Source organism: Sinocyclocheilus rhinocerous, unplaced genomic scaffold, assembly GCF_001515625.1.
Source record: "Sinocyclocheilus rhinocerous isolate Xijiao unplaced genomic scaffold, SAMN03320098_v1.1 scaffold24, whole genome shotgun sequence".
Lineage (NCBI taxonomy): Eukaryota > Metazoa > Chordata > Actinopteri > Cypriniformes > Cyprinidae > Sinocyclocheilus > Sinocyclocheilus rhinocerous.
The window spans coordinates 2546607-2560277 of record NW_015647124.1 but is presented as its reverse complement, the minus strand read 5'-3'; the positions used below and the strand labels follow the sequence as shown (position 1 = coordinate 2560277).

At 35.1% G+C, this 13671-nt stretch overlaps 1 protein-coding gene across 1 annotated transcript in view; it reads right to left on the bottom strand.

Annotated features, from left to right (window-relative positions):
- Positions 1-3708: 3708 nt before the first annotated feature.
- LOC107708985 (putative all-trans-retinol 13,14-reductase) overlaps positions 3709-13671 on the bottom strand; it is a 12658-nt gene continuing 2695 nt past the window's right edge. The window contains exons 3-11 of the mRNA XM_016513375.1: positions 11727-11968; positions 11312-11507; positions 10193-10390; positions 9952-10071; positions 9725-9863; positions 6876-6985; positions 6045-6211; positions 4532-4691; positions 3709-3964 (exon numbers count right to left, since the gene is read on the bottom strand). Coding sequence (XP_016368861.1) covers positions 3795-3964; positions 4532-4691; positions 6045-6211; positions 6876-6985; positions 9725-9863; positions 9952-10071; positions 10193-10390; positions 11312-11507; positions 11727-11968 — 1502 coding nt within the window. The 3' untranslated portion in view covers positions 3709-3794. The remainder of the gene's footprint in view (positions 3965-4531; positions 4692-6044; positions 6212-6875; positions 6986-9724; positions 9864-9951; positions 10072-10192; positions 10391-11311; positions 11508-11726; positions 11969-13671) is intronic.

Sequence of the window (13671 nt, the reverse complement as noted above, 5' to 3'; positions counted from 1 at the left end):
AGGTTTTTGAAAGCACTAACTTTTTGTTAATAAAAACAGGTCTCTCCATGTTCAGATGTGAGATCTGCCTTCATTTTCTTAGTCCCACCGTCAAGGTCAAAGCCATGCTGTTGTGTTTGAGTCTGGCCTGTTTTCCACAGACATGGAAAAATCTTTTGGATTGTAGTGAAGTGTTGCATGCGCCAACAGTGCTCATTCTAACCCATAAACTGAGGTAGATATAGAACAAAAAATATTAGAGACAGCTTCCTTTTTTATTACTTAGAAAACATTATACATCCATTTCCCATTTGTCTGTGATGTGGGTGAATTTATTGAAGCCAAAAGCATGTCTGTAAGCAAATACATCTTTAACGTCACTATCAGTCAACAGTGTTCAAACTGATAGTTTTGGGAAATGTTATTGTAGGTGATGACACATTAGTACAGATAATATACTACAAGTAATTAATGCTTACAGTTAATGAGACATTTTTAGACTCTTCAGCTAAAACTAAGTTTCCTCTCTTTCCTCTCCCCTCTCTCTTTCCTCAGAGATCTCTGTTTGTATTTCTGGTTCGGACTCTCTGAATAGCCCACTCAGATTAGAACCAGCTGGATCTTCTGGCTTCCACACAGCAGCACAGCTCTGGGACAAAAGACACCCTGTAAAGTGCTCATTCTAACCCATAAACTGAGGTAGATATAGAACAAAAAAAAATTTGAGACAGCCTCCATTTTTATTAATTAGATACATCCATTTCCCATTTTTCTGTGATGAGGGTGAATTTATTGAGGCCAAAAGCATGTCTGTAAGCAAATACATCTTTAACTTCACTATCAGTCAACAGTGTTCAAACTGATAATTTTGGGAAATGTTATTGTAGGTGATGACACATTAGTACAGTTAATATACTACTAATAATTAATGCTTAAATTTTTTAGACTCTTCAGCTAAAACTAAGTTTCCTCTCTTTCCTCTCCCCTCTCTCTTTCCTCAGAGATCTCTGTTTGTATTTCTGGTTCGGACTCTCTGAATAGCCCACTCAGATTAGAACCAGCTGGATCTTCTGGCTTCCACACAGCAGCACAGCTCTGGGACAAAAGACACCCTGTAAAGCCCCGCCCACAGGAGGAGCTAAATACTGCAGGGGGCGGAGACATAAAAAAAAACCTGACCCCATCATCCATGATTTGCTGTGTTTAGCCAGTTACTATGCTAAGATAGTTCAAATGATGATGGGCACAATTGTGAACAGCTGAATCCTTTGAGCTGCTTGTTTCGCTCAGCTACCACGTGCATCATCTCTTCCATTGCATTGTTACAGACCTTTTATAGAGCAAAAATCGAAGGAATGAGACTAGTTAAGATACTTGAAACCATCAGACCAAACCTGCCGATTGCTTTCCCAGTAAAAAAAATACCTTAAAAAAATCTTTAAATGACTCTCTCCTTGCATTCCTGCTTAAATTAAAAAATTTCACCTTAATTTTATTTAATGTTTTAGTCATTTTATTGTGTGGTTTTAACAGTTTCTTTTAACATGTCTATACAGTTTTTTTTTATTATTTAGTTATTTTTATTTTGTTTATAGAGTTATTTTACTTCAAGTTAAACTAAACAAAAATGACATGTTGCTTTGACAACAAGCTGAAATAGAATGGTTAATTTTTGGTATATATATAAATATTATTATTATTATCATTTTTATTTTATTTCAGTTAACATTTATCTTAAGTAAGAATTTTTTATGGTTTTAGTTAACTATAATAACCCTGACCTGAACCATTCAGTTTTGTGTTTTTCTTGTCATAATCCAAAGTTTCTGCCTGGTTTTGCTCCCGTTTAGTTTTGCATTCTACAACTGTATATGATTCACTACACCACTGCATTTCTGTGTACTGTGATAGAGGCTCTCTCATGCAGTTGTAATCATCCATGAAATGCAGTGTGATTACTGGGTCCATTTCACGCATCTGACTCCATCTATATGTTTTGGTTCTCTTAAGTGTTTTTGGTCGCTGTTCAAACAAAACGCTCTTCCTCTGCATCTTAAACAAGTTCATTTCTGTTTATTCTGACCTGTTTGAAAATGTGTAATCCAAGTCCTGAAACATTTTCATAACTCTTAGTTGGAAGACAGGAGGAGTGCTTTATTTTATTATCAGGCTTTTATACTGTAGTTACAGTGTTTTGAACTTCATTATGTCTTTGTCTTCCTGTAACATTTCACTTTCAGCCCTGACAAATTTACCTTAAAGGCAGGTATGTGATTTTTCAAAAACACTTTAGAAAACTGATTCGGGCCGAATCGCAAAACAAACTTGTAGCCAATCAGCAATAAGGGGCGTGTCTACTCGTGATGTGGAGGAGAGAGCTTTCAGTGCATGGGACGGACATTAGCCGAGCCGAGCGACAGAAAGATAGAGATGGTGGATAAAAAACAAAAGAGGAAAACGTCTGCGGAACGATAAGGCAAGAAGTAGGACCCGTGTAAATATCGGATCAGCTTTCCAGCGCTGGAGAGAACTCAAGGAGCGGAGGCCTACGATCGGACGCCGAGGTTGCTTTGTTTCTTCTCAATAGGTGAGTAACACCGTGTCTACAACAGCTAAAGTCTGCCTACACTAGACGCGATCAAACGACCGTTGAAAACCATTTGAAATCGGTGTCAGCACGTCATAAATAGAACCCGGCAGCAGTTTTCTGTCGGGGATTTGTTGCGCCGCGCCGCTCACGTCCGTAGACACAGTGTAACATTGGTTTTGCTTTGTTTCACAGAACCAATCGTTGCCTGGGTTGCGTACGTATGTGTGGGGCGGAGCTATCAAAATAGGGGCAAGACCCTTTTGGGGTAGGGGCGTGTTTGTTTTGGTGATTTCAAATATCAACATTGGCTACCAGAAATCACTTACTCTGCCTTTAATGAAAACTGTGTTTTTAATGAACATGACTTTCCTAAAACATACTTTTTAAGGCTTTAGTCCTTTGATTTATTTCATTGCCGTACGAACTCGGGCTTACAGGAGCAGAGCGGTTATTTAGACCCAGTGAATCACAGTGAGGGCATTCATATCCTCCTCCTCGTCCCAAATTCACACGTCCATCAGAGCCCGTGTTATGCCAACCAATCTGTAAGGGAATCCCAGGGGAAATGTCCACTTAAACCAGGAAGTCTGAGGTTTCCCACAGTTCCTTTGAGTCCTGCTAGTGCACAAATATCCATGGGGATCAAACATGGGTTAGAAGAGTTCAGGTGGGAGGTCTGGTTGAAAAAGCTTTAGAGAATCAAACACATGTTGATGCTACCATTTCAAAGTTTTACAAATCTGGAGTGAAAAGTGACATCCTTTTTAAAGCTCTTTTGTCCGTTTTTTTCATTGCATCGAGTGCTGCAGGGATGACATATTTTTGTAGGCCAAAACCCCAAAACAAGCATTTTAGCACTTCTGGGTCCATCGTCCTGAAGTCAATGGGTTTTTTGGTTAAATGCCTGAAATAAGGTCTGTGATGAACACAAGCTCAAGGATGATGTTAACTTATGGGTTGGCCTAAAAATACATCATCACTGCAGCACTCTATATTGTTTTTGTTTTAGGTAAAAAAAAAAAAGACATTAAATATTTTCTCTGATTTTATTGTTTTATTTTTAATGTCTTATATGGCAATAGGTGCTTAATGTTATAGTTTTAAATACAATATTAAGTATAAAAAATAACCCCAAAGTAACAATTAAGGGTGAATCTTCTATATTTATGAATACTTTTTTCTATGTAATTCATTGGCTGTGCAGTTCTCCCTCTTAACAGCTTCATCACTGCTGCTTCTGCTTTGCCAGTTTCGCTGCCTCCTTTGCTTTCTTCCACTTGAGTTTTTTCTTGACCAACAAGAGGTCAATGTACACAGGGTAGTTTAGGACGGTGGAGGCGCAGAGGAGACCACCATGCAACGCACCGGCGATACCACAGCTAAAAATGTCCTGGCCTGAAATACACAGAAAAACCCCAAACATGCTAAAATGCGCTCATCTTTAAAATGGAATTTAAAATATATATTAATTAAAAAATATTAATATAGTAAGAATTTATGTGTGTGTGTGTGTGTGTGTGTATATAATGTATATTTACATTTATATAATATAACAACTGCATGTTAACTTTGACAGACCAAAAATATATATTTAATATTTTACTTTTGTCAAATATAATAATTAGTTTTATATATAAAACACACACACACACACACACACACACACATACTATTAACAGCCCTTAAAATACACCTAATCAGTAATTTTTTCATTAACGCTTTACAATAAGTTAACATTAATTAACAATGAGCAATACATTTGTGACAGTATTAAATAATATTCGTTACCAAGTTAATAACAATACAACTGTTCATTATTAGTTAATGTTAACTAATGTAGTTATCTAATGTTAACAAATGAAACGTTAAAAGTGTTACCTTTTTTCTATCAGATGTTTTTGAAGCCCCTCTTTAATCTAGGCCCCAGTATGAAAACCGTATACAGTAGGAAGAGCTCTGTACCTGACAAATAAAGGTTTTTGACGGGAGTGTCACATCGGTTTCGAGCCATGGCCTCCGCGTAGAAGCGGTCCAGGTTGTGATCAGCAGAGTAAATGGCCCCTCGGTTACAGCTGAGGTAGTGCATGGTTGTCAGAGGAGTGGCGGCCTCCTGAAACACCAGCTGAAACACACACACACACACACACACACACGCACGCACACACACACTCAACAGTCTGAATGCAGAATCCACTCACTTTCTCACTAATGATAGTAAGCCCGGGCAAAACACTGCAGATTTATGCCCATCCAAGTGCGCTAAGTACTGATAACTTCATATACATATTTAGAAAACAAAGCTGAATCTACAGTTCTGCTCAAATCAACATAAAATCAAATGAAATCTGAAAATTCAGCTTTGCCACTACAGTGAGATCAAAATTGACAGTAAAGACATTTATAATGTTACAAAATACATCTATTTCAAATAAATGCTGTTCTTTTGAATTTTCAGGAATAAACCATGAAATGGAAAGTTGTAAATGTAATATTATTTCATAGTATTACTGTTTTTAGTTTATTTTTGATCAAATAATGCAGTCTTGTTAAGCATAAGAGACAAATTAAAATAAAGATTTTTTTTATTGTTATTGAATATTGCAGTGGTTATTATAGATGATTTATGCTTGTGCATCATTATTTTATAATGTAATTAATGTGCCCTTGTAATCCTTAATAGATTCCCGATTCCCAATGTCCCAAATCAAGTCCTGCCCTATTTTTTTTCCTCATTTAATCCATTTCACTCAGATCAGTCTCATTTTAGTATCAATAATATAGTGTTATATTTTATGTTAATATTTTTTATTAGATTTTTGTGCGATTTTGATGTTTTTTTTTATATTTATTGTAATGTTTATTTTATTTCAAGTAATGAAACGGTTTTTATCGTTTTAGCTTTAGTTAATGATAATAACCCTGGCTCAGATATACATCACAATAAAGAAGAAAAGACAATCACAATTTGTGTGCAGTAGACTTGTGTGCAGTATTCAAGAGGGTCAGGGTTTGACTGAATTCTCACAATTTTATTTCAGATGTAAAAATCATAATATATTATTTTTTTGCAAGGCTCTTTATGACTGTACGTTGGTGCCATTGCAGTAGACATCAATTTTTATAGTTCAGATGATTTGCTAACGGACCTGCTTGGCAAGTCACTGAACGGGGCTGTGGGTGGTTCATGAGCATGAGACTAATGATATGTTTTACAGAGATGTTGTTGATAAACACCAGGTAGATTTTAACACGCGACCTTGTAATTGTATTGCAGATAATTCAGTCATCATTGTCTTGGTGTTTAGTGAATCAGTGTTTAGTCTCTTTAGTCAACCTATGAATGACTAATTTGACTTACACGACTCTGCACATTGTACAGGCACAGGACAAATGCATTTTAACATTAAAAAGGTACCTTTATCACTATTTTTCATGCTCATATAACACATTTCGAATTTGCAACAAAGTTTAGTACCTTGTCTCTGAGTTTTGGGAAGTGTTTGCAGGCCCATTCAAAGAGATAGTTGGCAAATCTCATCTTGTAGTTGAAATAATCGTCGCCTCTTTTCCTCACTCTAGTATCTTTCCACTCTTCAAACCATTCATAATTCACCATGGTCAATATGGTCATACATGACTTGCCTGGAAAATTAGTTTGTTGTTAACATATGACATTATTAACAGCAAAACAGAATCTTGCTTTAAATTTGAAGCTAGAAAGAACAAACACAACCTTTAAAAATGCACTTTTCTACTGTACATCAGACCCATATAGACAATTAAATCAGTATTTTTAAAAGAAATGAATACGTTTATTCAGCAAGGATGCATGTATGATGTTACATTTATAATGTTTCTATTTTAAATAAATGCTGTTCTTTTGAACGTTCGATTCCATAAAGAATCTTTCAAATCAAAATGTATAACAGTTTCAACAAAAATATGAAGCAGCACATCTGTTTTCAACATTGCTAATAATCAGAAATGTTTCTTGAGCAGCAAATCAGCATAGTAGAATGATTTCTGAAGATCATGTGACACTGAAGACTGGAGTAATGATGCTGAATATTCAGCTTTGATCACAGGAATAAATGACATGTTACAATATAGAAAACTTCCTTTAAAATTGTTCTTTTAAATTGTAATAATATTTCACAATTTTACAGTTTTTATTGTATTTTTGATCAAATAAATGCAGCCTTGAGAGACTTTTAAGTGGTGGTGTACAGTGAATCTTGCAGTGACAATGCTAAATAGAGAGCTGCTGTCTAAAAAGTCATTGACATTGGCCAGATGATCATGTTACCTGGGTGCCGGATCTGTGATGTGGGATCTTTGGCTGAGGGGAAGGTGATGAGCATCATGGGAATGTTCTCTGGTGCCTCGTCTTTACTCATACCGAAGAACTCATCCATCCTACAAGTGAAAGCTCACTTTTCATTAACTGCAGTCACACATGATGTACTTTATGCACTCATATTACATGCTAATAGGCTGATGATACACGGGGCAACTTTTTGAGCAATGTTGCCACCAGATGAGACACAGGGCCCATGAACAATCTAAAGGATCCAGATGGAAATTTGTTACCCATTCTTAAAATGGGAAAGTGCCCAAGCAACATTGCTCAAAAAAAGTTGCCCGGCAAAATTGCTCAAAAAGTTGCCCCGTGTATCATCAGCCGTACAGGGAAGTTTGGAACGGCCTGGAAATATGTTTTCCCACAGGCAGGAAGATAAGAATTGCTTCTTGGACTGAAAGCCGAAAGCCTGTCCAGACAGAAGTATGGCAGCAGGCCGAGAGAGAGAGAGAGATCATGAGACTTCATGCTTTAGGCAGCAGCACTGCCTAGTGTTTGATTCATGCTGCTGCAAATGATTCACTTAGTTTGCATTTATTGTTTGACTCATTTAAGACATATCATTTTGGTTTAGTGCAAATTATGCTATTGTGTTAGTTTACTAAATGCATAGTTTTATACTATTTTATATTATGTGAATTACGGTTGTTGTGGTTTTTCTTCCCTTGTGAAAAAAAAAGAAGTGTGCTTAATTGTATTGAAGAATTGTTGTGTACTTCAATTCTTAAAAGTATATTTAAAAAGAACAACTGTAGTTGCAGATAATATCATTTTAATGAAATAAAAGGCCACTTAAGTTTACTCAAAGATAGTACACTTTCATGATTGTTTCTTTAATAAGTGCACTTTGTAATTAAACATTTTACTTTAAAGTACACATAAAATCTTTATGTTGTAACAATGTTTTGTCATGCTTTAAAGAAGTACACTTATTCTGATGTGTTGACTAACATACTAAAGCACTCGTGATGTATTAGATTATATTTTTAACTGTAATGAGTTATTGGTTACACTTTATTTCGATAGTCCACTTTAAACGTTCTATTAACTATAAGTAACTTTGTAACTATATGTCAACTACATGTCAACTAATTCTCAGAGTAGACTGTTAGGGTAGGTTTAGGGTTAGTAGAATGTTGACAAAGAAAGTGTTAGAAGATATTAAGCAGACAGTCTACTAATACTCTACTAACTGCTAGTTGACATGTAGTTGCAAAGTTACTTACTGTTAATAGAATGTCTAAAGTGGACTATCGAAATAAAGTGTTACCGAGTTATTTGATATTACATTTAAAATTAATATATGTTAGATATACTAAATTGCAACTTCATCATTATAAAGTCTAATTACAAATATATTTGAATACATACAAGTTTCAATAGAAATGACATTAAAGAATATTTAGTTTACCATAAAGGCTTAAAATGCATAAATATCAGTACATTCGGCAGATCACTTAAACCATATTTCAAAGACAATCAAAGTATTTATGAAATTACATATAAAGATGTACTAAAAAACTTAAGTCTTAAATTCAGCTAATTGCATTTAATGTCAATTTAAACCATAACACATTTACATTTATTAGCAAATAACATGCAGTTAAGTGTAGAAAAACATTATATTCTTTTAAGGTAATATTATTTCCATAATAAATGCTCTTTTTAAAAGTATGCTAAAGTGTACTTCTTTTTTGGAAATTTTGGTTTAGAGCAAAAATGATGTCATTGTTTTAGTTAGGAGTAGTGATTACTTACATGATCTTACTAAATGTATAGTACTGAATATTTTATTTCATGGTAAATAGGTTATGCATCTTGTCTTTGCACTATTTTTTTAAATTATTGATTCTACATTTTAAATGCAAAAGTATAATATTGCTAAAGTAGTATTGTAACGTATCTTTTTTGATACTGACATGGCATCCATGTCGTTGGATTTGAAGAGCCAGACTACATGTCTACTAACTCTCAGAGTAGACTGTTAGGGTAGGTTTAGGGTTAGTAGAATGTTGACAAAGAAAGTGTTAGAAGATATTAAGCAGACAGTCTACTAATACTCTACTAACTGCTAGTTGACATGTAGTTGCAAAGTTACTTACTGTTAATAGAATGTCTAAAGTGGACTATCGAAATAAAGTGTTACCGAGTTATTTGATATTACATTTAAAATTAATATATGTTAGATATACTAAATTGCAACTTCATCATTATAAAGTCTAATTACAAATATATTTGAATACATACAAGTTTCAATAGAAATGACATTAAAGAATATTTAGTTTACCATAAAGGCTTAAAATGCATAAATATCAGTACATTCGGCAGATCACTTAAACCATATTTCAAAGACAATCAAAGTATTTATGAAATTACATATAAAGATGTACTAAAAAACTTAAGTCTTAAATTCAGCTAATTGCATTTAATGTCAATTTAAACCATAACACATTTACATTTATTAGCAAATAACATGCAGTTAAGTGTAGAAAAACATTATATTCTTTTAAGGTAATATTATTTCCATAATAAATGCTCTTTTTAAAAGTATGCTAAAGTGTACTTCTTTTTTGGAAATTTTGGTTTAGAGCAAAAATGATGTCATTGTTTTAGTTAGGAGTAGTGATTACTTACATGAACTTACTAAATGTATAGTACTGAATATTTTATTTCATGGTAAATAGGTTATGCATCTTGTCTTTGCACTATTTTTTTTAATTATTGATTCTACATTTTAAATGCAAAAGTATAATATTGCTAAAGTAGTATTGTAACGTATCTTTTTTGATACTGACATGGCATCCATGTCGTTGGATTTGAAGAGCCAGATGCTGGTGGGCACGATGTCTAACTCTTCCTGCGTCGCATCAAACCCCGAGAACAGGAGGAACGAGGCTTTACCGGGCCTCATCATATCCAGACGACTCAGAACATCTGAAAGTTATGAAAAGAGTCCATGTAGTCTATCAAGAGCAGCTACACATTACAATATGATTCATTGCAGCACATAGATTATGTTCACCTGGTTTGACTTGTATTTCTGGAGGTAAGAGCTTCTGGAAGGTGTTGAAGATCCCACAGTTGGAGATGATGACAGGAGCCCGAATCTCCACATGCTCATCACCTTTCTTCACTGTCACTCCTGTCAGTCAAACCACAGGGCAGGTAGATCGATAAACACATAAACGCTCATTTTAAAGAAAATGGATTTATTTATGCATTATTGAAGTTTTAATTGGTATAACTGATTACTTTTGACTCACCATAAGCAGCTCCCTTCTTATCAACCAGGATCCGACTGACAGGAGCTCGGACCAGCACACTGCCCCCATATTTCTGTATGACTTTAGTGATGTGGAACGGGATCTCACTGGCGCCCCCTTTAGGGTAATATGCGCCACGCTTGAAATGGTGCAGCATCAGAGCATTGATCATACAGCTGGAATCTTTAGGAGGCACACCTGGAGAAAAGAGCAAAGACTTCTCTAGGCCTTTTATGTTATGTTTGACCCGAGTCAGAAATACTGGTTAACCTACGTTTTTCCAGACTTTTTCTGATTTAGGGTCATGGACATGCATAGAAAGTGTCAACAATGATGTGTTGGGTGGTGCTGGGGGAGGTGGAGGGTTTTAAAGTAGTACCCAATATTTGAACCTAATATAAGTCAGGTCTCAGGTTTGATTCTGTCTCTTCTCCTGTCTGCCTGGAATCTTACCTCTGCCTGCTCTTGAGGACTGTTCCTAGTCGTGTAAAGTGGTTGCCAGCTTGGATTCTGTCATCAGTCTGTTCCTGTCTATGCGAGTTGTTTACACCTGTCACCTGTCTGGACTCTGATTTTCGCCGGGACTCTGATATTCTGCTACTACTCAATTAATTTATTTGAGTCGCATTTCTGCATTTGAGTCCTTTATCCCAGAGAACCCTGACAATAAGGTCAAATTAAATTAAATAAAATGTACTGTGAAGGTGGAACAACTGGATGAAATGATAAACACATGAACTGTGGTATTCTATATATCTACAGTCTATATGTGTATATATGGGTCATTCTATTATACTGTAGTATAATTAATATTTAAATTTGAATTTTTATTTAATTTCTATATGTTTTATACAGTTATGTTGTGTGTAAAAAATTATTATTTTTTTGCCTATATATAAGTATTGTTTTTGCCTATATATATATATATATGCCTATATAGTTTTTTTCCCCCCCTTTGTTTGTTATTTAATACAAAGTTAAGCTAAATGAAAAGGAGAAATTTAGCCTTGGCAGTTAGCTGAAAAATAAATACATTTCATTTTTTAGAAATGAAATAATTAAATTTTCATTTCATCATATGGTGCTTTCATGGAATGATTCATGTACAGAAAGTCTCACCGTAGAAGAAATATGAGAAGATCACATGCAAATCCTTGTTGCTTGTCAGTCTGTTGTTCATCTCAGTGGCATTGAAGCCTGAGAGACGAAAGATGGATGAGCAGAGGTCAGCGATGCCACTTTTGAGCAGAAACAGAGCCAACCACTGGGGAATCAGTTTTAGAATGGCCAAATAATGAATCTTCCTGGCTGTGACCTGTGGACAAAAAAAATTGTCAACTTAGTATCATATGCATGTCTTAAAAAAAGATGATAAACCTTATCATCATGAATGTTAATTAGATGACAATTATTGTCCAACTGACAGGCAAGTGAGCACTTTAGCATTGGGCATTCTTTCAGTCCACTCACTGCAAATGTAACACTGGCACTGGTTTAGTTTAAAAGCATGAGATGATGGATGTGCATGCTCTACCTTCATGATCTTACAGAACTCCTCCACAGCTTTGACATCATCTGGAAAGATCTTCTTAAGGTTCTGCTCCATCTCAGTCTTGCCACTCAAGATGGCGTAGTCTCTCCTTTTCTCTCTGTCGCCAATCACAATGCTGTCAAAATGCTGCGGTAGCTCCACAAACTCCAGCTGACCCTCAGTGATTTGATCCATAGCGACCTTAAGCAGACCGTTTTCATGCAGCTGACCGAAGTAGTGTAGTCCTTTTGACATGCAAAATAAAACAAACTTGACTGAAGGACCTTCAGTAGATATGTTATTGAGACATCATGATTTAATTCACAGACATTGCCTTTAACTAACAAGGAAGTAAAAATCCCAACTGGAAGTACAAGTGTGATTTCAACTTTAGTAACAAAGATTGGTTTAATTTCCATATTCCTGCTGAAGAAATACACTACACATAATTCTCAAGATCTGTCCACCAATCTGAGAAGTCGCTGATATTCTCAAACAACTTATTTGTATGGTACAAATACGTTATTTTAGAGTAAAAGCAACAAATTGTAGGCCTACTGTATTTTCCAGAAAGGTCGCACTGGGTCAAAATTGCATTGTTGAGAGAAAATCACAGATAAGTTGCATTGGTGTATAAGTGACATTTTATTATTACTTTCAGAAATAATGTAAAATACCAATAAATAAAACGAAACGTTTACAAGAGCCTAAAGGAATAGTTCACCCAAAAATGAAAATGTACTGTAGAAGAGTTTGTTTCTTCATCATATTTGTATAAATGTAGCATTGCATCACTTGCTCACCAGTGGATGCTCTGCAGTGAATGGGTGCCGTCAGAATGAGAGTCCAAACAGCTGATAAAAACATCACAATAATCCACAAGTAATCCATACAACTTTATGACAATGTCTTGTAAAGTGAAAATCTGTGTGTCTGTATGAAACAAATCCACCATTAAGATGTTTATTTTTTATTTTAAACCATTCAAATACAGCTAAAATATAATTCCTCTATCCAAAATATTGCTTTGTCCAGAGAGAAATCTTGTCTGAAACAGGAGAGAAATATGCACAGATCAAATACCATTTAGAAGCCAAAACAGATCTAAACAAATCTGTTGGTGGAATTTGATGTGAGAGGGGACTTTTTCACTGGAGGAAGCGTCATTATGGAATATGGATTTAAAGTTAAAATGCCTTAATGATGGATTTGTTTCTTAAAAACACGCAACCTTTGGCTTCACACGTTAAGATTAAACCCTAATGTACACAACTGATAAGAAAAAACTAAGAAAAAACACGTTATTTCAACAAAAAAACATCAAATATGAAGCGTCATGCAGGGTAGATCTAAACAAATCTGTTGGTGGAATTTGATGTGAGAGGGGACTTTTTCACTGGAGGAAGCGTCATTATGGAATATGGATTTAAAGTTAAAATGCCTTAATGATGGATTTGTTTCTTAAAAACACGCAACCTTTGGCTTCACACGTCTAACTGATGGACTAGAGTGGAGTGGATTACTTGTGGATTATTGTGATGTTTTTATCAGCTGTTTGGACTCTCATTCTGACGGCACCCATTCACTGCAGAGGATCCATTGGTGAACAAGTCATACTACATTTCTCCAAATCTGTTCTCATTTAGAAACAAACTCATCTACATCTTGGATGGCCCGAGGGTGAGTAAAGTTTCAGTAAATTTTCATTTTTGGGTGAAATATTATTTATGTATTTTTCCACACTGTAAAAATAAAATCTGTGACATTTACGGTAAAATACCGGCAGCTGTGGTTGCCAGAACTTCACCGTAAAAAATATGGTAGCAACATTTTAGGTTTTACAGACTTAACTTAAATTCACAACAAAATACCGTATTTTATTAACTGATGTAATGTTAATAAACCAAAATATTGAAGTGTTAATATCTGTTTTGAACCATTGTAATAC